We start from the raw sequence: 25,603 nt of genomic DNA, 5'->3' as shown, positions 1-25,603 counted from the left end.
GCTAAGAGCATCTCTCATTATTGGGTGGGCACCCAAAGTCCATTTGTATGCCTGGGATAAATACTGATCTACTACCCAAGGCCCAATAGATTGCCTAGGCCTAGGCCTCCTCAGTGACACCACAGCCATCAGTCTAGGATTCAAGAGCTAAGCCATGTCAGGTCAGCTATTTCTGGGGGGTTAAACCAGCCCAGTCTTAACCCCTTTGGCCATCAGTCCTCCCTCTCTGTCACTGGATTTCTTGAATTCAGCTCAGTGTTTAGCTGTGGGAGTCTGCCTCTGCTTCCATCAGCCATTGAATGAAGGTTCTGTTCCCCCAACTCTCTGGCCATGGGATTGTAGGCTGGCACTCCCCAGATCTATGTCTAAAATCCATATATGAGAGAGTACATACCATGTTTGTCTTTTTGTGACTGGATTACCTCACTCAGGATGGTTTCTCCTAGTGCCATCCATTTGCCTGCAAATTTCAGGATTCCATTATTTTTTTTCTGCTGAATAGTACTCCATTGTGTGAATGTACCACATTTTCTCTATCTACTCTTCAGTTAAGGGGCATCTAGGTTGCTTCCAGGTTCTGGCTATTACAAATAATGCTGCTATGAACATAGTGGAATAGATGTCCTTGTTGTATGAATGTGCATCTTTTGGATATATGCCTAAGAGTGGAATTGCTGGGTCTTGTGGTAGGCTGATTCCCATTTTTCTGAGGAATCTCCATACTGATTTCCAAAGTGGCTGTACGAGTTTGCACTCCAATCAGCAGTGGAGGAGTGTTCCCCTTTCACCATATCCTCTCCAGCATAAATTGTCATTGGTGTTTTTGATTTTAGCCATTCTGACAGGAGTGAGATGGTATCTCAGAGTTGTTTTGATTTGCATTTCCTGGATGGCTAAGGATGTTGAGCACTTTCTCAAGTGCCTCTCAGCCATTTTAGTCTCCTCTATTGAGAATTCTCTATGTAGTTCTGTAGCCCACTTTTTAATGGGATCCTTTGGTGTTTTGGAGACTTGCTTCTTGAGTTCTTTGTTGAAAAACCTCAATACACCCCCCTTTTTTTTGAGACTCAGAAGGTTGCCTCAGTGGAAAATTCCCAAAGGTCCCCTAGGTAGGGAACAAGGTCAGATTAAAAAGAACATTTGGTCCAGAGTGCTGATGCAGGATACCGGCAGGCTGTTAAGATAAGTTTAATCCTGACCTTGTAGTTTCTCCAGGAAGGATGAGTTATGCCAATGCTTTTTACAATATCCCTATTGCTTGTCCAGATCTGCACCTGCAGTGGCTCCACTTTTTACAATACCCCTATTGCTTTGCTTGCCAAAATTTTGTACATAAAAAAAAAACTGTTCTAAAGCCCGGTGCGCTCAGCTAGCTAAGGCTGCTGAAACACCCACAGACGCCTGTGTAAGCAATAAACCTCTTGCGGTTTGCATCCAACTGTCTGGTTATTGAGCTTGGAACGTCATGGGGTATTCAGCCTAATAACTTCAGGTCTTTCACTGTAACTTTTGGAGATCAGTCCTCTGTCAGATATGGGGTTAGTGAATATCTTTTCCCATCCTGTGGGCTGCCTTTTTGTCTTGTTGACTGTGTCTTTACCTTACAGAAGCTTCTCAGTTTCAGGAGGTCCCATGTATAAACTTTGTCTGGAGACACACTTGAGAGTGGCGCCAGTCATGTGACCATTCAGACCATTTGTTTCTGCCAGCACTTGAGACACTCCCAACCCAGGGCCGTTTAAGCCTACTCCCTCCCTGAAGGGTCAGCTCACACAGTGTGTCCACGTGTGATTCACCCATGTCTCAGAGAAAACACATCTTGTTCTATTTCCTTTTGGCTCACAATTTTAAGACGGACCATTTTTCTTGGGGTCCCTTAGGAAGTGTGCAGGTGCATGGAGTAGGATGGTTATTTTTTGGTGTCTCAGTGCGCTAAGAGTGTAGATGTCTGGGATCCCAGGTTTCTGTGGTGCTGGCCGTAACATTGCTGGGATGTGCCCTCATCTGAACTAGCCCAACCAGTCACCTTTCTCCAATGTCCTTGTGACTGCGGAAACCAAAGCTCAAGGTTACCCAGCTGATAAATGACACACGGATTAGAAACCCACTGTCTACCTACAATGCAAGCCCCACTGTGGCTTAGTTTTAGCCTTTGAGATCCCTTAACAGCACGTCCATTTTCGTGCTTTTAATGTGCATTTCACTCGGTATTTTTTTCTTTTGCTGTTTTCAGCAACAACAACAACAACAAAACTGGCATGAGCAACACCTCAATCACTCATGCGACAGCTGAGCAGGAGCACAGAGGCACCGTGAGTGAGACTATGAGTGGTCCTCCATGGCGTCAGGGGTGAGATGTCTATCTTCAGAAGGGTTTGGACTCAGCACTCACCAGAAAGGTAGATGTGCCAATTGGGTTTGATTGGCAGCTTGAAGCATTGTAGGGCCACCTAGGAAGGGGCTCTCAATGAGGAACTCTCTTGCCTAGGTTGGCCACTGGCATGCCTGTGAATGATCTCGCCTGTGAAATTTCCCTAATTGGGCTCACTCAAGTGGGAGGACTAGCCCATGGTGGGTAGCACCAACCCCTAGGAGATGATTTTCAATAGTTTAAGAGTAGGAAGAAGCACAAACACACGCGTGCATGCGTTCCCTCTCTGCTCTTCACTGAGGACGGGACTAGCTCTTCAAATCCCTGCTGTCTTGACCTCCTTGCCATGGCAGAGTGCACTCTGACAGTGACGTCCTCCGCTTAGCTGATTTTGTCAAAGGAACCAGAAAATAAACCACTGCAGCATCGACAGATGGGAAACCCAAACATGGGAGAAAACCCACCAGCAGGAAGTCTTGCACATTTCCCGGCTTACCAAATTAAAACAACTGACAGAGGGGTAAAGAGAAAAACGGTCGGAGAAGGACTCTGAAAGGCTTTAGGGGGAAGTCCCATGGCTCAGTGGTGGGAATGCGAGCCTAGGGAACACTGCTCAGGTGAGCGCCCGCCGAGGCAACTGCGTAGCACCCTGACATTAGAACCCTGAATCCACCACCTTCACTTCCCCGTAGAACACAACCAAGAGTTCCTTCTCCCGCGGACCCACAAGAACAGAATGTAAATAAAGAGCCGGTCAGAATTAGGATTCCCTAAAATGATCACTTGAAAAAAAACAAAAAAACAAAACAGTAAGCTCCATTGTGACCCACAGGACTGAGGCTGTGGACCCCAAATCTCAGACTGTTCGGCTGAGGCACAGCGTGCAGCAGACACACATATGAAACCCATTCCACCAAAAAGCGCCGAAGACCGTCAGCTCAGCACGAATTAAGAAAGACAAGGCCGATAGTCTCAATGCCCATCTGTGGAAACTACCACAGATACCTTAGAAAAAGTTGCTCTGGGGCTGGGGTATGGGGAAGCAAATGCTAATGATAGCTCCTAACCCACAGAAGAGACTGAACAGGGAGTGTGAGGCGGGCTCCACACGGATACCTACTTTCTTCCACAAAAATGGGCTGATGGTGATAAAGATGCTTCGGTCTATAAATATTAAAGAGGCAGGCTCTTCAAAACAGCTTTCAGACTGTCATGGCCATGAGGTAAACTTTAAATAAATATTTATGCAGACAATAGCCGAAAAGGGATTTTCTGAAGGGAATACATTTATGGGGGGAAAAACACCACATATTTCCAAAAAAATGTGTTTTGCTTCTCTTTACAGCCATAAACTCAATAAAAATGGAAAGTGATGCAATCGAGCATACATGAGGACTGAATCCAGGGCAGGCATCTCTGCGATGGCCAGAAGAAAAGCCCACTGGAATTACATCACCTGCCTCTTATGAAGCCCATGTGGACGTCAGGCACACTTCATCCTGTCAGAAAAATTCTTCCCGCACTCCCAACTGTGACACAACCAACACTCTGGAAAACCCACTCAGCCAAGGAATACAGGGTTGTTTTGTTTTTGTTTTTTCTTTTTTTTTTTTTTTAATCATTTTTTATTTTAATTTTAAATAGCTTGTTTCACATGTCAATCCCAGTTCCCTCTCCCTCCCCTCCTCCCGCACTCCCCTTCCACCCTCCCTCCCACCCTATTGCCAAATCCCTCCACATAGGGGATGTCTAGAGTCTATCATTTCACTCTTGGTAGGGTCAAGGCACTCCCCTAAGAGTCCAGGCTGAGAGAGCATCTCTCTTTGTGCCATAGGCACATGAAGACAGATTGTATACCAGGGATAGACACTGATCCACAGCTCAGAGCCCCATAGGTTGCCCAGGCCTTCTCACTGACACTCACATTTGGGGGTCCAGATCAGTCCCATTCTGGCCTCCCCACTGTCGGTCTGGGGTCCAAGAGCACTCCCCTGTTCAGATCAGCCGTCTCTGCTGGTTTTGCCAGCCCATTCCTTGCCAATTTGCTCATCACTCCTCTCTCTCTGTCACTGGGTTCCTTGGGTTCAGTTCAGTGCTTAGTTGTGTGTTTGCCTCTGCTTCCATCAGTCCCAGGATGAAGGCTCCCGGATAGTTATAGACATCAAGTTCATTATCAGGAATGGGCATTCGAGGTGGTCCTTCCACTATTGCTTAGCTTGCCAATTGATGTTATACCTTTAGATCACTCGAGGTCACTCTGGTGCCTGATCTGTCTTCGATCCTATGATTCCCTCTTCCCCCTATTTTACCCCCACCCCCTCAACTTCCTGTTCCCCCATGACCAACTCCCTTCCTCTTTACCCCTCTACTCTTCCCAGGTCCCACTACCCCCCTCGCCCTGTTCCCCATCCATTCAGAGGATCTTGTCTCCATCCTCTTCTCTTGGGTACTATGCATATATGCATATCTTTTAGGTTCTTTCCTGTTTCCCAGACTCTCTATCTGTGGAAGTGCAGACTGGCACTATCCTGATCCATATTTAAAATCCATATATGAGTGAGTGCATACCATGTTTGTCTTTTTGCGTCTGGGTTACCTCACTCAGGATGGTTTCTTCCAGTGCTATCCATTTCCCTGCGAATTTCAAGATTCCATTGTTTTTTTCTGCTGAGTAATACTCCATTGTGTAAATGTACCACATTTTCTCTATCCACTCTTCAGTTGAGGGGCATCTAGGTTGCTTCCAGGTTCTGGCTATTACAAACAATGCTGCTATGAACATAGTGGAGCAGATGCCCTTGTTGTATGAACCTGCCTCATTTGGATAAATGCCTAAGAGTGGAATTGCTGGGTCTAGTGGTAGATTAATTCCCATTTTCCTGAGGAATCTCCATACTGATTTCCAAAGAGGCTGTATGAGTCGGCATTCCCACCAGCAATGGAGGAGTGATCCTCTCTCTCCACATCCTCTCCAGCATAAATTGTCTTCGGTGTTTTTGATTCTAGCCATTCTGACAGGAGTAAGATGGTATCTCAGAGTTGTTTTGATTTGCATTTCCCTGATGGCTAAGGATGTTGAGCACTTTCTTAAGTGTCTCTTGGCCATTTTAGCCTCCTCTACTGAGAATTCTCTATTTAGCTCTGTACCCCACCTTTCAAGTGGATCCTTTGGTGTTTTGGAGACTTGTTTCTTGAGTTCTTTGTAAATTTTGGAGATTAGCCCTCTGTCAGATGTAGGGTTAGTGAATATCTTTTCCCATTCTGTGGCCTGCCTTTTTGTCTTTTTGATTGTGTCCTTTGCCTTACAAAAGCTTTTTAGTTTCAGAAGGTCCCATTTGTTAATTGTTGATCTCAGTGCCTGTGCCACTGGTGTTATGTTTAGGAAGTGGTCTCCTGTACCAACTCGTTGAAGAGTATCTCCCACTTTCTCTTCTAAAAGTTTCAGTGTGGCTGGATGTATGTTGAGATCTTTGATCCATTTGGACTTAAGTTTTGTACAAGGCGATAAACATGGATCTATCTGCAGTCTTCTGCATACCATTACCCAGTTATGCCAGCACCATTTGTTGAAGATGCTTTCTTTTTTCCACTGTACAGTTTTAGCTTCTTTGTCAAAAATCAGGTGTTCATAGGTGTGTGGGTTAAAATTAGGGCTTTCGATTCGGTTCCATTGGTCTACCTGCCTATTTTTGTGCCAATACCAAGCTGTTTTCAGGACTATAGCTCTATAATAGAGCTTGAAATCAGGTATGGTGATGCCTCCTGAAGTTCCTTTATTGTATAGGGATGTTTTGGCTATCCTGGGCCTTTTGTTTTTCCATATAAAGTTGATTAATGATCTTTCCAGGTCCTTGAAGAATTGTGATGGAATTTTGATAGGGATTGCATTGAATCTATAGACTGCTTTTGGCAAGATTGCCATTTTTATTATGTTGATCCTACCAATCCAAGAGCATGGGAGATCTTTCCATTTTCTGGTATCTTCTTTGATTTCTTTCTTCAAAGACACAAAGTTTTTGATATACAGGTCTTTCACTTCCTTGGTTAACATTATCCCCAGATATTTGATGCTGTTTTTGGCTATTGTAAAAGGTGATGTTTCTCTGATTTCTTTCTCAGTCACTTCATCATCTGTATATAATAGGGCCACTGATTTTTTTGAGTTTACCTTGTATCCTGCCACTTTGCTGAAGCTGTTTATCAGCTCTAGGAGTAACCTTGCGGAGTTTTTTGGGTCACATATGTAAACTATCATATCATCTGCAAATAATGAAAGCTTGACTTCTTCTTTTCCTATTTGTATCCCCTTTATCTCCTTTTGTTGTCTTATTGCTGTAGCTAGAACTTCAAGTACAATATTGAAGAGATATGGAGAGAGTGGACAGCCTTGTCTTGTTCCTGATTTTAGAGGAATTGCTTTGAGTTTCTCTCCATTTAGTTTGATGTTAGCTGTTGGTTTACTGTATATTGCTTTTATTATGTTCAGGTACGTTCCTGTTATCCCTGATCTCTCTAGGACCTTTATCATGAAGGGGTGCTGGATTTTGTCAAAGGCTTTTTCAGCATCTAGTGAGATAATCATGTGGTTTTTCTTTCGCAGATTGTTAATATGGTGGATTACATTGATAGATTTTCTAATGTTGAACCATCCCTGCATTCCTGGAATGAAGCCTACTTGATCATGGTGGATGATTTTTCTGATGTGTTCTTGAATCCGGTTTGCAAGTATTTTATTGAGTATTTTTGCATCAATGTTCATGAGGGAAATTGGTCTATAGTTCTCTTTCTTAGTTGTGTCTTTGTGTGGCTTGGGTATCAAGGTAATTGTAGCCTCGTAGAAAGAGTTTGGCAGTGAGCCTCCTGCTTCTATAGTGTGGAATACTTTGACGAGTATTGGAATGAGCTCTTCTTTGAATTTCTGGTAGAATTCTGCACTGAAGCCATCTGGGCCTGGGCTTTTTTTGTTTGGGAGACTTTTGATGACTGCTTCTATTTCATTAGGGGTTATAGGTCTGTTTAGATTATTTATCTGTTCTTGATTTAGTTTTGGCAAGTGATATCTATCCAGGAAATTGTCCATTTCCTTTAAATTTTCAAATTTTGTGGAGTACAGATTTTCAAAGTATGCCCTGATGATTCTCTTGATTTCCTCAGAGTCCGTTGTTATGTCCCCTTTCTCATCCCTGATTTTGTTAATTAGCATGTTCTCTCTCTGTCTTTTGGTTAGTTTGGACAGAGGTTTGTCTATTTTGTTGATTTTCTCAAAGAACCAACTCTTTGTTTCATTGATTCTTCTCAGTGTTTTCCTGGTTTATAAAAATAATTTAGGCCTTCAGTACTACTTACTTTAATCACAGAGTTGTCCAGAGACCCTCTCCTACCCCCAACTCCAGAACCAACTTTCAGGTCAATATCAAACTGAGGGTATTATGGCTTTCTTGACAGCTAGTTCAAGTATTTTCCTCCAAACTACTCCATGCAGCATCCCCAGGCTTAAACAGGAATCAGGCTCACTCCTCACTACAGGAGATTCAAGAGTTGTCAATAAAGAAACGAGCAACAAATGTTATGGTCCAATCCAATAAGAACATGCTTTCGACCAGAAAACATAAAAATGGACTCCTACTAGTACATTTAGCTAATGTTTATCTGCTTAACATTTTTATGAGGCGTAACACATTTTTATTTGTATTCATTACAAAGCCACTTTCCAAGTCAGTTCAATAAGAACAGTATCTCATCACTATTATTAATTGGGTTATAGGTCTTCAAGAATAATATTTAAAATTATTATTCACCCTTTTTGAGCCAGAAATCTTAATTAAATTGTCTTTTAAAACTCCGTTAATCCTCACGGGCCATTTTCTATGTCTGGCAGTGCTGCCCCATTTTATAGAGACAAAGCGTGACTGGGTGTCATGACCAGCCCCCTAGAGCCTCCCTGCTAGCAAAGATAAGCTAAATGTAGGCCTGAGTCAGTTCAAGTCTGTAGTCAACACTCTTGGCACTTTACTCCTCCTCAAGACCTCAAGCATTCCTTGGTCCAGACTCTCTGGAACCCTTTAAAGTAACTATCATGAGAAGTGAAACAACTCAGGGATACAGTCTCAGGCAAATGTGGGCTAGCAGCCATCATGACTTCTTGCTGAAGACCACATGAATGCTATATTCACCTGGACTGAGTCCATAATGCAGGGAAGTTTTGGCCAATTTCGAGCATTTTCATCTGTGGCCACTGCTTGAATAGTCAATCTCTCAGTGTTAAGCTGCCGAGTGGGAAGATGAGCTTAATCTAAACCAGCAGTACCATCCAAAACTTCCGGAGCTTTCTCTTAGCTGTGCCTCTGACCTCCCAGCCCATGGTGACTTGGGAACTGTCTATAGGTCACCTTAGGACTGTGTTTGCTCTACCTCAGCTCAGCTCTCTGGGATATGACCGCAAGCAAGAAACCAGAAGGGAGAGGAGAACAGGGAATGCCATTGGTATTTGCATCGCTGAATGGAAACGGCTGCACTCAAAGTCACTGGACATTCTACATCTGACATCTCTAATCTTTGACCCATATTTGTCGTCATAATCTCAACGCCTATGATAGAGATAGGGAATCTTCAGAATAAAGCACTGTGTTTGATTTAATTCCTTGAAGAAGCATCCATGTATACACACATATACATATACATTAAAGGTTAAGTATATTATTTCTTCATGTGATTTATAAGTCTACACAGAATATGAATGCTGCAGATGTGAGAAATTGGCTTAATTTTTCTTACCCTCCCACTATTTTCTCTAACTCTTCCGAACATTAAGACGGGAGAACAAAGACTATTAAAATACAAGATTTAAAAAAAAAAGAGGACACTTAAAAGTAGGTGAAAAGGAAAGGAAATAAATTAGCAGTGACTACTTTCAGAAACAAAATGGCTTAATAGAGGAAGAGAAAAATCCACAACCAAAAACTATGCAGAGAGAGTCTAAATTGGAGGTCTCCATTCGGGTCCCTCCCCTTGGAGATCAGGGGGCCCAGCAGGAGATGGGGAGGAAAGACTGTAGGGGTCAGAGGGGATGGAGGACACCAGGAGAACATGGCCTACAGAATTAACTAAGCAGGCTTTATAGAATTTACATAGACTGGAGTAGCAATCGCTGGACTTCAATAAGTCTGCACCAGGTCCTTGGTGTATAAGTTATATGTAATTGGTGTTTCTGTGAGTCTCCTAACAGTGGGAGTGGGTCTGTCTCTAACTCCTCTGCCTGCTCTTGGGACTCTTTTCGTCCCATTGGGTTGCTTTGTCCAGCCTCGATATGAGGGCTTTTGCCTGGCTGTCATCTTCTGGAGGCCTGTTCTTTTCTGAAAAGGAAATGAGAGAGGGGGTAGAGATGGGAGGATGGGAGGGCTAGGAGGAGCAGAAGGAGGGGAAACTGTGATTGGAATGTTTGATATGACAGAAGAATCTATTTCCAATTAAAAAAATTTTAAAGCATCTCAAAGTCTCAAAAGACCTCTTTGTGGCTATTCATAACTTGATGGCTGTGTATATGCAAAACTGGTTGTTTCAGATCTTTTAGCCACAGATAGCCCAAAAGTTAAATTCTGAAAAACAGAAGCCAGTTCTTTGAACTGGCAATAGTGATACAAATTAATGGTGCAGGTTACTCTAGGAATGCCTCCTAAGTATTGAAGAGTAACCAAGTAAGAAACAAGAACACAGGCAGCCATGCCCAGTGCTTGCTGGGGGCATCCTGGAGACCAGGCAAGGTTGACCAGATATTCGGAATGAACATCGCAGCAGCTCTGTGACGGGGTTTCCTTTCTGACCCCTGATTCACAAATGAAGAAACCCCAGCCTAGACAAGCTGAATAATTTGACTAAATGGAAGCACTGATGCTTAAAATTATTTGTCTTATGCTGAAGCCAGAGTATCTTAATAGCACTGAGATGTGCTAACAGCTTCCAGGGATGGGCAAGAACCAGGCAGAGCAGTAATTCAAAGAAGAGAGTTCTGGTAGCTGGAAATGTAAGAGAGACTAAAACCCTGTGAACTCCAGAGACAGACAAGGCAGCCACCCCGAACCTCGCAGAATAGACACCCCACCAAAGATTTCCTCAGACCCCTCCCCTTTGGGTCCTTTATTTCTGAATGTAAATTTTCCCGTGTTCTGCTTTACCATCTAAGTATTTCACGCCACACGAGGCAGACTGCATGGGTCTTTGGAGAAGTGAACAGGTAAACCATAACCTTCTCCTCGAATCCAGACCATAAAAGGCTGAGACTCCACAACCCACCTTGGTCTTCATGAACTTTGAGTGGCTTTTGTACACCTCAATCTGTTTGATCTCCTCCTCTCGGTCCTCTGTGTTGAGCACGCCATTGGCCTTCAACATCTGGATCTCATCCTCCAGGTCCCGGATGTTCCGCTCCAATGAAGCGATTTTTGTGTCCTGTTGATGGAAGGGAAAGAAAGTTGGAGGGTTTTGCTTTGTTGGGTTTTCCTTTGTTTCACAATTGCCAAGATAGAATTTAAGAAGGGAACCCTAGCTGTGTGGCGTTAGCTGTGATGCTGAACTAGCCTGGGGCTCAAAAGAGTCTGTGTCATCAGGTAACTGCTTGAGTGGCCAAATGAACATCATGTGACCATGATGCAGGAAGTAAGCCATCTGTGTTTCACCAATGTCGAGGAGCCAGATTACCATGCAATAGTGGCAACCATCATCTAAAGTATCTAAATAAAGGCATGCTTATCTCAGTGAAAAAAATTTTAATTTTGGAAATAGTTGACCAGGGTAGACGTTTTAGTCCATCTGTAAGCACAGGAGCAGTTTGTTTGCTGTTTGTTTCTGCGTGGATTCTGTGGCTGCTTATATAAGCATGCTTGGAATTTGACTTCAAGAGAGGAGGAAACTCAAACTCACAAATGGAGAAAAGGATTCTCATCTCAAATACAGACATAAGTGAAATTAAATAACTGAATCCTGACTTTGTATGACCAATACAATAAATATTGAAAATTTATAACAACTGGAAATAATATATCACAGCATCGTGATTTATTTGGCAAGCAGTCAGGTCCCTACGTGACAAAAAACATGACTACCTTGCAAGCCATTCCTAACCTATTGATTTACAGACCCGAAAAACTAGAAATATTGCATTCAGATGTGGGATTAATTGAGAAAAAACATCCAGTGACAGACTATACACAAGAGAATGCATAATAAGAAACCATGCTTGAGGAATTGCAGAATAAAGGGCTCTTACAGGGCAAGCCACCAGGCCCAAGCAAAAGCATTGCCCCAAGCCTCCAGAGTGAGAGACAAGATGTCTAAAGCTGCCTTAAGCCTTCCCACTGTCTCCATTTGCCTGCATTATATTACAAAGACGCAATTAATCAGTGTCAATTTTGTGATTAAACATTGATGAAAATGATCCAACAGTTCTTTAATTAGTTTAGAGTTTTTAGAACATAATAGATTAAATAGTAAATATAAGATATGGTTCCTGTGTTTATTAACTCAGTTTTAAAATGTTAGAACTAAAAGTGCCTGTCTTTTTCCTGTAGCGACATTAAGTAGATACAATACATGGTTCCTAGTTTATTAATCCAGTTTTAAAATGTTAGACCAAATGTGTCTGGCTTCTTCTGTAGCTACTGTAGATTTCCCTTTTCTATGTTTCATGCCCAGTATAACTCACATGTCACAGTAGCAATTATTATTATCTGCACTGTAACTGTATTGACACAGGAGGAAATAGAGGAAGGATAACAACTACTTATTGGACTCTGCTATGGGTCTGGAGCCAAATACTCAACACAACAGGTGCTTTCATTAATTCTCAGTTTCAGTACGGGAGGTATTATTTACTGAAATTATACAAAGCCCCGCCCTCTAATGTGATAGGATTTGGATATGGGATATAGAGATAGGATCAGGTGAGGCCATGAGGTAACAGTAGTATTCCCATCAGAAAAGACACTTGGGTTTGCTGTCTCTCTCTTGCTCTCTCCTACATATGAGCACAGAAAGAAGGGAGCCATCTGCAAATCAGGAAGAGGGTCTTCACCAGAGTCTACAAGGTGGGCATCCTGACCATACCCTGGCAGCCTCCAAAGTCCTACTGGTAACTCCTCCCAGTCTGGCTTGTTATGGAAGCTCTGGGAAACAGACACTGGGAGCCTTGCTTCCTGACTGCACTTCAGTTTTGAGCTATGAAATGAAGAACAGGGAGGAGGAAAAGCAGCAGCAGCAATAATCTAAACATTCCTAAAAATCCATGGCCATCTTCAAAGCGAATCACTTTAAAAATAACAAGCTTCCTAACTATAAAAAAAAGAGACATGCTCAAGGTTACTAAAAACTTGAAAAAGTTACATAGACAATTATGATTAGCATGCTTACCAATTCCCATAACAGCCTTAAGATTGTATTTATACCATAAAACATGGCTAAGACAGTAATCAAGATGGGCTGCAGAGACAGTTCATTAATAAAGGGGTTGTCCTGCCAGTGTGAATATCTGGGTGTGATCACCAGAATCTATATTCTTTTAAAGAGCGCTGAACATGACGGTGGGGCACCATGAGTCCCTCTGGGCTACTGACTGGCAGTGAGCTCAGGCCTTGGAGAGATCCTGTCTCAGAATGCAAGCTGAATGGCACCCAGAGAACAAGACCTGAGCCTGTTCTCTGGCCTCCATGTGCAAGCACACACATGTGCACACCCACCGCTCACACACCTGTGTTGTGGAATACTCATTAAAATGTGTTATACTTGTTGATGCCGTGCAATATTTTTTAATGATGCAAAGATGTGTTGCATTCTTTTGCGTTGCATTTGTTTAACTCTGTGAAGCTGTGTTACTGTGTCTATCCAAAACACCTGACTGGTCTCATAAAGAGCTGAATGGCCAAGAGCAAGGCAGGACAAAGGATAGGTGGGACAGGCAGGCGGAGAGAATAAGTAAGAGGAGAAATCTTGGAAAGGAAGACCAAGGAGCAAGAAAAAGAGGAGGACATGAGGGGTCAGCCACACGGCTACACAGCAAGCCATGGGGGAGGAAGTAAACAAAGAGACACAGAAAAAGAGAAAGGTGAAAGCCTAGAGGCAAAAGATAGATGGGATGATTGAAGAAAAGTAGAAATAAGTCAACTTAAAGGCCAGGCGGTCATAAGAAAGAATAAACCTCCATGTGTGTATTTATTTGGGAGCTGGGTGGTAGCCCACCCCCCCCCATGAGTAGAAAGCTCAAAGAGTAAAAAGTAAAACAAACAACTACACATTTGTATCACACACACACACGAAAAGTACTGATCGATTATATATTTTTCTCTGCTGAAATACAAATTGGCACTGATGAGATTTAGAAAACTCTAAACACAAAGAATGAGCACTTACAACAAGCTAAATTCAGTTTTTATAAGAATGTAGCTGTGTGAAGGGAAAAGAGATCAGCTTCCTTCTCCTCCTATATAAAAAACTCCCGAGTCTGAGATGATCAGAGCTATGTGACTGAGTGTGTGTATTTATTACAGCAGCAAAACTTGCAGTTCTCATATCTTCGATACAACTTTTCCTAAATACCTCCTGGTAAGATTTCAGGTCTTAACCATGTGGGCAAAAGGAAAACCACCTGCTTCCCATGAGCCTTCCGTTTTGTCCTGGCCAGCTCTTGAGGCTCTAGTTGGCAACAACTAGCAACTCCTAAGCAGGTTAGAAGGCACCTGTCCACCCAACACTGAAGAATCACACACGATGGAGGGGAATCACATTGAATCCAGACAGGAACTTCATTCCCAGAGCAAGGCTTCTAAATCCACATGCATCTGAGTTTAATGTTCAGTAAACAGGGGAACAGAATTCTTTTTACTTCAATATTTTCCTTAAATTAACAAAATTTTTCCTCTTTTCATCATAAACATGTTTTTTTTCTTTAGCACAGGCATCCCAGAATGCAAAACAGAAAAGAAGAATAAAAAGGAAGTGAACACTCTGGAAGGATCTACTTATTCTGCCCTTAATTATACTCTGGTTCCTATATTAGAAATCAACCTCAAGGGCAACAAAACGCACTCCAAAAACTCATAAGCACATAAAAACTCAAGACAAACTTGAATAGGTGAATGTATTAGGGTCTACAGCAGAAGGAAGGTACAGAGGTAGCGTCTGCGTTTGCCTAGGTATACGATATTCAAAATCAAGCCAGAGAGAGTGAGGAAACTACGTTTGAAAACCAGACAATAGCCGCCATGTTCCTCACCTCTGACACCCCTCAGTTCCAGGAATCCAGGGAGAAGGGGTTTTATCTTTTGTTTTCAAAAGGCCTGTAAGGATGTGACGTACATGTGTGACACCAGAGGCCTGGAAGTATACGTCACTCCGGTATAGCTGAAAGCAGTGTAGTGTGACATTCTCTTTAAAGTAGATGCTAAAAGAGTATTGCAGTAGCTTTACGCCATGGTCTGTAATGAAGATTTAAAAAAAGAAAAAGAAAAACTTCAATGACAACAGGTTGTAATAGCCCCAGAGCACTGGAAGGTAGAGATGCATTTACTCTCTAGGAATCTGAACACTGTTGCATTTACTCTCCATGACTCACATTTTACACAATCTGCTGTAGTTTTCAAACACACACACACAGGTTGTTTCTCAAGTAAACACCCTCTAGAAACACAAAGTGTAGGGATTGCCTTTGAGTCGGAGACAAAGGAAGAAAGACTAGCATGGAATAACTCATCCGGACCAAGGCCTGTTGAGGCTGAGACGCCCCGTTGGAGGTGCTCAATGCACATCGAGTGTCCTCACCTCTGAGGAACCCTGCAGCAAAGTACTTTGCCTGGGGGTCACCCAGGTGTTCAACTTTAGCTCTCTGTTCTTTTTCTAAACAGACTGGGGCTAGAGAGGCAGTTCCGTTGGTAATGTACTTCCCACATAAGCATGGTGACCTGAGTTTAGGTCCCCTCGCACCAGCGTTAAAAAGACAGGCGTGGTGGCATATACCAGTGCTGGTGAGGCAGGCAGGAGGCTCTCTGAACCCTCCTAGGTAGCAAGCTGCGCTGGTGAGCTCCAGGTTCAGAGAGAGACGTGACTCAAGAACTAAGGAGGGGAAGAATCAAGAAAAACACCGGATGTTGACCTCTGACCTCCACATGGGTACACGGGAGCACAAACGCGCGCACACACACACACACACGCACACGCACGCACACACGCCCCCCCCACACACACAAGATTATGTGACTCAGTAAAACATAAACTTGGGTACATGGGAGCACCTAATGCACACACATAACACACACACATATACACACATACCACATACACACACACACACACACACACACACAAACGCACACACATACCATATACACACATGCGATTATGTGAACCAGTAAAACACAAACCAGTGATTTGGATTTGTTAAGGGAAAATATCCAATTATCCAAATTTAAAACAAGTAGAAGCTGGGTGGAGCAGAGGCAGGCAGATCTCTGTGAGTTCAAGGCCAGCCTGGTCCACATAACGAGTCCCAGAACAGCCAGGACTACGCAGAGAAACCCTGTCTCAAAAAAAAAAAAAAAGTAGAACTTAAGTATTCAGATTACCGTATCAGCTTCTGTCACTCTAAAGCAGTCACTAACTGAGCTTGGTGGCACATGCCTATAACCCCTACCATAGATAGCTCTTGGAGGTTGAGGCAGGGGGATTACAAATTCAAGGCTGGCTTGGGCTATATAGACAAATATAGGAGAAGGGAAGTAGTGGGTGATGAAGAAAGAGAAAAGGAGGGAGAGAAGGGGAAGGGGGGATGTGTAGACGGAGGGAGGAAAGGAGGAAGGAAGGGAGGGAGAGACTGAGTACCGGAAGTGACTAGGGCAATAAAATAATAGCATAGACTCTCGCCATCCTGAATGCACCCCCTCATGTCTTAGCTGAGGACTTCTCAATAGTCATGAGATATGACTCCCATAAATCGTCTTGTTTCAATGTTATATTTTGGTTATAGACTATAATAATATTTCAAGATACTGAGGAGGAAAATGAAAATATGTTTGTTTCCACCCCTTATTAGAAGAGTCTGAATCCTTACACATTGTTTCTTCGCATATGTGCATAAAATAATGCTTATAAAACTTTAGACAAAGTGTAGGTCATAGATTCCCTTTAACGATTTGCACTAAAGACCGTGTTTACATCCATCAGGCAAAACCAACATCTGATATACAAATAAAACCTAACCCTCAAGACTTACTCCTATCAGCCATTTCCCCACAGGCTGACCGTACTAATTCTATCCCAGCCAGGAATGCTAGCAACAGCCCTGAGCCCCACGGGAGCAATGCAGATGCAAGCTGAGCAGGGAGACTCAGTATGTCTCCTTCGTTTCAAGAATCTAGGACTTTCTCAAATAGACATGCTGCACATTGATATTAGGCTTAGATACAGGAGTTCTCTCACGCATACATCCATTCATTCAATAGACATACACTGGACATCTACTTAGTACCAATCACTTTGCTAGGTATGGGGAACACCAGATAAAACTCAGCAACATTCTTGGGCATCCTTCTCTCTGAGGAGGGATAGAATCTAGATCCTTGTTACTCACAAAGGAGCTCACAGCCAGGGGACATGGGAGTCACCTGGGGTCTTTTCAGACATGCAAAAGTCTCAGGCTCCAACTCAAAACGATGACCTACTTGACTGGAGGGGTCCATCTGATGCCACGGACAAGATGAAATGCAAGGAGACCAGAGCAGCTTACCGGATGAACACATGCAGATAGACACAAACCCTACTTGCAAAGGTTGCTCAACTTGACGCATGGGCACAGCAACCGTGCGTGCAAGCTGCCTGGAGCAGCCATATGCCAGTTGGAATGGCACTGTAGCTCTTTCTGTGTTTGTTAAGCATCAGTTCCCCTTAGACAGCAAGAAACAAATTCCAATTCCTCCCTAGGGCCTGAAGGCTGAAATGGAGAGTGGGTGGAACATTTTAAAAAAAGAAATATCAGTTCATCACAAACTATAACCATTATGTGAACTCCGAACATCACAGTATGCTTGCCCCTGAATAGAGCAGGAATTGCAGGTTTCATGTTAATATCGGGACAAGAGAGAATATATAAACAGTTTTCAGAGAGCGTGGAACTCAAGGTGGCCACGTATCAGTTTGCAGGCACTGAGCAACACGGGGCCAAACTGGCTTAAAGAAGATATGATGTCATGCTCAGGGAACAGTCCTACACAATTGCATTACATTTTATTTAGAATAGAATTCCAAGCTTTCATTACTGGGTACCACGGAGGCTCAAGAAGGCTCAACCTTTAAAGTCATCTACTTGCAGCCGCAAACACATTACATAGCCCTAAGTCTTAAGCTCACTGAGTCACATCTTATATCCAGAAGAATCTACAGTGTAGGGTAACCATGGTTGCACAAGCCCTGGCCAAATACTCTAGAAAGAATTTGACTTAGGCCCACACCATATCTGGAGAAAAAAAAATACATACCAAAAGCAAAAACTCATTGTCTTGGTCCTTACCAAACTATGAACACATAGTAACCTAGATTAGAGGACGACAAAGGCCAGGCTTTAGATGACATTTCCATATTTATCTGTTCGCAAAATACCTTTTCGTGAGAAAATGTACAAGGCACAGAATCAGGTTAGATTCGAACCAATTAAAGGCAAGTTGGCCACTTATTGCCGTCTCATGTGTCTACACTGGCTCATGAAACCCTCACTCTGGACCCTGTCCTTCCTCCCCCCCTGACTCTGGTATTCACAGTACGATAGGAGACTGTGAGGAAAGCGCACATCTCTTATGGTTCTAACTGCACCGTGTGGCTTTTGAAAGGGTGGCCTCTGTATATGAAGTTGTTGTTGTTCTTAACAGACGCTACGTCTGACAGAAGAAGCTAACGGGAGATGCGGAGAGATGACTCACCTATGAAGAGCACCCAGGAGGCCCGATCTTTTGTGAGAGGACACAGAGGAACAGTGGATCTCGGGGAAGGAAGAGGTGGGGGGGGGAGCAGGAGGAGCGGGGGTACAGAGGCTGCAGTTGGGATGCATTGCACGAGAGAAAAACAACCAAAAGAAGAAAAGGACAACAACAACAAAAAGAATACTTGTTCTTGCATAGGACCTGGGTGGGATTGGTTCCCAGTACCTACACACAGGCTCACAACCATTTGTAATTTCCACAGGCATGTACATGGCGCACACACATACATCCAGGAAAAAACATACATAACCATGAAACAAATAAACCGAGAGGGGGGAGGAGAGAGAGAAAGAGGGGGGGAGAGACAGAGAGAGAGAGAAAGAGAGAGAATGATAAAAGCCAACTCATGCTACATAAGAAGGTGACAACAGCCTTCAGGAGCCACACACCTGGTGCAGCTCTCAATTCAGGCTCTTAACTTTAGGGGGAAATACTCACTCAGCAGCTCTGAAGTCAGGTCACGCTTATGAATGTGCTAAGAAAATTCTAAGTGTATACAATGCTTTGGAAAGGTTATCTTGCATTGCCACTGGGAGGAAAGAGGCGCCACCATCACCACACCAATGTTGCTCCCATGGATTCTCTAGTTCAATGGGTACACAGGTCAGGGGGCAGGTTTCCACCGTGTTCCACCTAGTGAACACATGGCTAACACTGCTACGAGAATTAACTGGAAGACGATACGGAAAGCTCCCAGAACAGGAACCACAGTGAAGGTACCGTCTACATAGCTGCTGCTTGGGGGTTTACTTGTCTTGTTGGGGTGGAGTGGGGGGTTGTTTTGTCTTCTTTCTTTATTTGGGGAGCGGGGAGTTTAAGACAGGGTTTCTCTGTGTAACAGTCCTGGCAGTCCTGGAACTCTCTTTGTAGACCAGGCTGGCCTTGAACTCAGAGAGACCCACTTGTCTCTGCCTCCCGAGTGCTGGGATTAAAGGCCCGCGCCACCACTGCCTGGCCTGTTCCCTCTTTTTTTCTGATCAACCTCTTTTCCTTTGGGGACTTTTATTTGCCCAACTTGCTGTGGTTAGGGTGGATTTTTAATTGTTTGGACCTGCTCAGAGACAAGAATGTACCTCAAGGCTCAGTGACTGGCCCAGGAGTGAACTTACAAGGCTGCCGAGGCTAAGTAGCATCTTTTAAGGAAATGACATAGCTAGAAAGATTTAAAGCAGTTCTCAGTCACAAACCTCCCAACCTCCTACCAGGCTGTAAGCTCTAGGCTTGGCTCCCCCCACCCCAGAAGTGGGCGGAGCCATCCAACATAGCTGCATGCAGAAGACCCAGCTGTAGCTTAGAGTTCAAAGGTTGCTCGTACTGTCAAAAAAGACTAGACAAACGGGATGTAAAAGAGATCCAGACGGGGTGGGGGCCCTCTAAATAGATTCCGGTGTGCTTTTACAATGTGGGTAGGCTTAAGAAAATGGGTATAGGCAGTTAGAGAAAGAAAGAAAGAGTTTTAAAAAGTGAAGTCTTTAAAGAAACAATAAGAGTTAAGGAGGGAAAAAGCCCCATAAAGGTGGGAAATACACAGGATCCTGTATGCTATTGTGTTGATCTTGAATTTTTTGAATACTGCTAAGAGACGTGGGGTTGAAAGAGGGACTGATGATAAAAAACCGGCCTAGATATTTTAAGAATGCCTTAACTATTAAAAAAAAGCCAAAAAATTGTTTGTCAAATGGAAATCAAAAATGCTTTGGAGAAACAGTTTTGCTTTTGTTTCCACAGGAAACAATAGGCTCTAAGATGGGGGATAAAGTCCTTGTTCGCTGCAAAAGTTTGTCACTCGTATTGGTTTAATACAACGATGACTGGTCAGAAGCCAGGCAGGAAGTATAGGTGGGGCTACCAGACTAGGAGAATTCTGGGAAGAGGAAGGCAGAGAGAGAGTCACCAGCCAGACACAGAGGAAGCAAGATGAGAATGCCTTACTGAGAAAAGGTACCAAGCCACGTGGCTAAACCCCTAAGAATTATGGGTTAACTTAAGTTGTAAGAGTTTGTTAGTAGTAAGACTGATCAATAGGCCAATCAGTTTATAATTAGCAAGAGCCTCTGTGTGTTTATTTGAGACTGAATGGCTGCAGGACCATGTGGGAAATAAGTTTCTGTCTACAGCTCTGGATCCTTTCCACGTTGATATGGATCTATTGGACAAAGGGAGACCACCTGACAGGTGGCATCTATCAACAAAGGTTGTAACTGACCTTCCCAGGATTAGCCATTATCTAAAATTTTTCTCAGGGACCCCTGGGGATGTCTTCATTCACAGCCAGCAGAAGGTGATTTGGAAAGGACTGAGCCCACATTCCCAAGAGCCGGGGGGGGGTGCTCTTTAGTTATTCTGTGGATCATGGATATCTGTTATACTTTAGGGGAATATAGGAATATAGTATAAAAAGACAACTATTTATCTCAACTATTTTGCATTGGCATGAATTTTGACATATTGATATGAATTCAAAGTCAATTTTGATACACTGCATATGTTTTTACTTTTGCTTAAACAGCTTTTGTTTATTGACACAAATTTAAGGTAATTTTTGTTGCAACACACTGTATATATGTTTCTACTCTTGTTTAAAGGATTTTTGCATATTGATACCAATTTAAGGTTATTTTTATTACAACAAATTGTATGTATGTTTCTACTCTTATTTAAAGTATTGTACCTATACAATTCATTCAAAAATGTAAGACAAAATTCTAGTTTTTAAAACTATTATTATGAACTACTTAGGATAATCAAGAAATACAGGTCAGGCCAGGCAGTGGTGGTGCATGCCTTTAATCCCAGCACTCAGGAGGCAGAGGCAGGCGGATCTCTGTGAGCTAAGGCCAGCCTGGACTGACAGCCTTCAAAACAATACAGAGAAACCCTGTCTCATAAAAACCAAAAAAAAAAAAAGAGAGAGAGAAAGAAAGAAATACAGGTCAGTGGTTAGTCATCTATAAGAGTCAAATTTGTAGATATGTTGGGTATGTTTTACAGGTCATATAGAGATATATTTTGTATAGATAGATGGTCTTCAAACCTTTCAAAGACCTACAGAATATGACATCTAGAATGTTTTGTTAACTTCGGTCTTTCAGAGATGATGGGCATTAAAGAAACTCCACATGGAACTTGTTTTCAATGCGGCAAGGCTAGCCATTTGGACAAGAAGCTGTTCTTTCCTGGACTACTTGATAGTATGTTGTATAAACTGAACATAGGTTCCACAGGAAATGACCACTGAAGTTTGCCAAAACAAGATGGGATGGCACCTCAGTGTTCCTGCTTCACAGAAGAAACTGCCAGACATTCTTTGGGACAGAGGAAAGTGACTGACAAACTGCCAATACAGGTGGGATAGTCTTTCAAATTTCCTGCTTCATTGAAAAGTCTGCCAGACACTATGGGCCTGTAGGCTGAACATGGGTGTCCCAAAAAAGGAACTTTGGATGACTGTCTAGGCAGTCAGAGGTCTCTGTTACTTTTAGAGTTTTTGAAAGTTGTTTGAAATGCACTTTTTGTTTACTTAAATAATATATCCTGATGCATTTGATAAAATTGAAGACTAGATAGTTATAGGTGCAGTTTTCCTTACACATGATAAAAGTGGGGTAAAATTTTGGATTTATTAAGATAAGATAGATTATGGAGTATTTTCTTTAAATTTGCCAGACACAAATGAATTGGAATTCAGTACATTGTGAGTGTAACCTTTACTTGATAATTGTTCTTGTTGTATAAGGTCTTCTTACTATGTAAAATTAAAACTTTTCATTTTTGTTTACAAAAAAAGCAGGAAATATTGGGGAATATTATTTTAAGGTATATTACTTTTGTTTATGTTGCATTTGCTTAACTGTGAAGCTGTGTTACTTGTCTAAAACACACGATGGTCTAATAAAGAGCTTAACGGCCAATAGTGGAGGAAGGAGGAAGGATAGGCGGGACTAGCAAGCTGTGAGTATAAATAAGAGGAGCAAGAGAACACGGAGGGGAGGACATCAGGGGACAGCCACCCAGCTACACAGCAAGCCATGGAGAAAGAAGTAAAGTAAGGTAAACAGAAATAGAGAAAGACAAAGCCCAGAGGGAAAAGGTGGATGGGATTATTTAAGATTGTTAAATTAAGACAAGCTGGTCAGAAACGAGCCAACGAAGGACAGGCATTCATAACTGAGAATAAGCCTTCATGTGTGATGTATTTTGGGAGCTGGGTGATGGGCCCCCAAAAAGACCCAAAAGAGTAAGAGCAAGTACATCACACAACAGGAGACCATGAAAGTCTCAGAGAATTATAGTGAACGGAATTGAGAAGAGGTTCAAGATACCAGTAGTGGCGGGCAGTTTCCTTGAAGCTGTGATAATAGAACTAGAAATTGAGCAAGGCATAATGGTGTACAGTTGGAATCTCAACACTTAAGAGGCTATAGAAAAAGAATACAAGTTCAAGGCCAGCCTAGGATATTCAATGAGGAGCTCTATCAGGAATAAACAAACTGAGTCATCACTTGAACAAGTAGATTCAACTAACTTTGAACCACCCACTCCCTAGATTTCCAAGTTACATAAACATGGAAGGGGACACTGGCTAAGAATGAAATTTTTCATTGTGCCGTTGACACAAGTAAGACAAACAGGCTGTGTAGTGCCTGTTAGAGACTTGTTGCTTCAGCAACAACCAGAAAATAAGCAAATAATATACATTGATTTGTAAAGTTCTCGGTGTGGAAAATACATCAAAAATTTTATTTTTACATCTGCATCTTCCCATTTATGTTTCACTTAAAGATATTTTTAAAAAGTTTGTGTAGCCTGAATATACAGAAAAGAATAATAGGGGTAAAATCAAACATTTACTTATTCTGTTATTAAAAATGCAATCATAAAAACAATAGCCAATGCTCATTTATTTCTTAGAAAGTCCCTATGCTAGCAAATTCTCAGTTAACCCTCCTTAACAACCTTATCAATTTAGTCACTTATTCTTGCCATTTTGTAGTTGGGAGACCTGTCGGGTGGCAAACAGTGTCTAAGAGTTCTCATTTAGCCAACTGGAATGCTTCCCTGGACAGACAGCTTCCCCTGAAATAGAATAAGGCACATGGTGGGACCCTACTGTCTCCTGAGCAACCAAAAGCAAGACTGGCTTCAGAGAAGGCACTCCACTTTAGACACTTGGCCTGCTCATGCCCTTCCTTCCACACAGCACTTTTGGTCTGACAGTCACAGAGTAAGTTCGAAAGAAAATGGTAAAGACGTTGGAGAGAACATAAGGGATAGAAAGTGCTCTCAAATGAGAACATGTGCAAGCACACACACACACACACACACACACACGTGTGCACACAAGAACATGCCAAAGTAAAAAGAGTAAAAAGAGCATCCTCTGGGGGGGACAAAAAGCAGATAGAGAAATTCTCCTCTATAATATTAGCAGCAAATGAACTTCAGGGAGGCTAAAAACATGGGTACCTCATGCTCCTCTATTTCTTCCCTTTGGAAAGAAGACTAGGTGAGGACAATCTCTGGCCATAAGGCCAACCTGAACTTATTCTTGCTACCCCTTTTAGCTCTTGCCAATGGCACTGGTTAGGGCAGAGGCCTCCTCTGGTTCTCTGAAGCATACCACAAACGCTCCTATGTTCAGCCAGCTCGATTCATGGAAAAAGCAACAGGCAGTAAAGGAAATCAGCCCACACCATCACCAGTGTGGCCTGATGGATGTGGAAAGGGGACCGTGCCTTAGGGATGAGGCCTATGATGGTCGGTACATTCTCATTACCACAAGTTGGAAAGGGAAGTTCACATGAGGCCTGTGGTTGACTTCTCAACCCTACTGGTAGGGTTGCATGCCAGGAAGGAAACTGCAGTCCCTAAATAAACAATAGGCTAGGCACTGTGCAACAGCTATGGCGCAGACAGTGGCTTCTAGTCTGGACTGTGCTGACCAAGACCTAAGACAAAAAGCTAAGGTTCCAATACTACAAGAACATTCACCTCAACTCAGACTCAACAGAGACATCTTTTGACAGTCAAGATTACCAGTACTTGGTAGAACTTAACTCCAATCCCTTCATTTTTCAGATGAGATCAATGAGAGGCAGAGGGGTAGGGGTCTTGCCAGATGCTTGGAAGAAAGAGAAGCCCCTTGGTCATTTATTACAGCATGAACCATCATACTCATATGATGTGATTCACTTATGTTTTTCTCTCTCTGCTGGTTTCTCCTTTTAAAAACATTTGAAAGTCATTTCAACGTGCAAATGACTGTGTTCAGAGTTGAGAGTCTGCCCAAAAGTAAGCTTATTAATTCTGTTTCTCTCGTGGCCTTTCCACAAATGTAGCATCTCTTTTTTTAAGGCAAAATTCAATTTCAGATTAAAGAGGAAGGACCGAAGAGAATAATCCCTTGAGTTCCTATTTGATGCCAGGATCTTTCCATTGGAATTATCACAAATCCAGTCAAGGAAAACAAGAATAATAATTTAAGGTTTTTATGATAGTTTGTTGTTATTGATAGGTATTCATTGGGAATATTGGGTGTCGTTTTGGTTCGGTTTAGGTAGGATCTCATGTAGCCTCACTAGAATTCAGTGGTTCGTGTAATCATCACAGCTAATCCTACAACATTTTCGGGTCATCAAAGCTCTGTGCCCATCAGCGGTGGCTTATCTCCCTCCTTTTCCCACAGCTACTTTCTGTCACTACTCTGCTCATATTGGGCACATCACATAACTAAAATCAAGTAATAGATGGCCATTTGTAACTGGCTTCCTTTATAATAATGTCTTCACAGTTGCTTTATGAGTCGGTAATTCATTTTTTCTGACTTTGACAGTACCTCTGACCGTATTTCTTCATGATGGACACTGGTGGCTTTACTTTTGTAGGTGTGACAAATAGTAGTGATAGCCTGGATATAGGATTTCTGGTTGTGTTTAGCATTTTGAGGTACTGCCCAGCAGTTTGACAAAACGGTATGCATCATTTCACATCCCCGTAAGAACATTCAAACCTTCCAATATTTCTGAGTCTTTCCTCAACACTCCTTGTTTGTCATTTTATTTAAGTCATCGTATGGTGGTGGAGGAGTTAATCTAAATACAATTTTATTTGCATTCCCTAATGACTGATGATACCTAGGGTCTTTGACATTCATATTGCCCACCTGAGTACCTTTTTTGGAGAATGCCCGTTTGATTCCTTTGCCCAATTTCTAATTGGACTG

At 42.6% G+C, this 25,603-nt stretch overlaps 1 protein-coding gene across 15 annotated transcripts in view; it reads right to left on the bottom strand.

Annotated features, from left to right (window-relative positions):
• The window catches only part of Erc2 (ELKS/RAB6-interacting/CAST family member 2), an 880,091-nt gene that overhangs the window by 579,358 nt on the left and 275,130 nt on the right, over positions 1 to 25,603 (bottom strand). For all 15 annotated transcript variants that reach the window (XR_002384370.2, XM_021231590.2, XM_013118849.3 and 12 more), the window contains one exon: positions 10,661 to 10,816. Coding sequence is in view for 14 of the 15 variants with exons in the window: in XM_021231590.2 (XP_021087249.1) it covers positions 10,661 to 10,816 (156 nt within the window). In the remaining variant the exon portion in view is untranslated. The remainder of the gene's footprint in view (positions 1 to 10,660; positions 10,817 to 25,603) is intronic.

The sequence above is a fragment of the Mesocricetus auratus genome, unplaced genomic scaffold, assembly GCF_017639785.1.
Source record: "Mesocricetus auratus isolate SY011 unplaced genomic scaffold, BCM_Maur_2.0 Super-Scaffold_100006, whole genome shotgun sequence".
NCBI lineage: Eukaryota > Metazoa > Chordata > Mammalia > Rodentia > Cricetidae > Mesocricetus > Mesocricetus auratus.
Note: the sequence above shows the minus strand (reverse complement) of the source record. Positions and strands in the feature narration are given on the sequence as shown.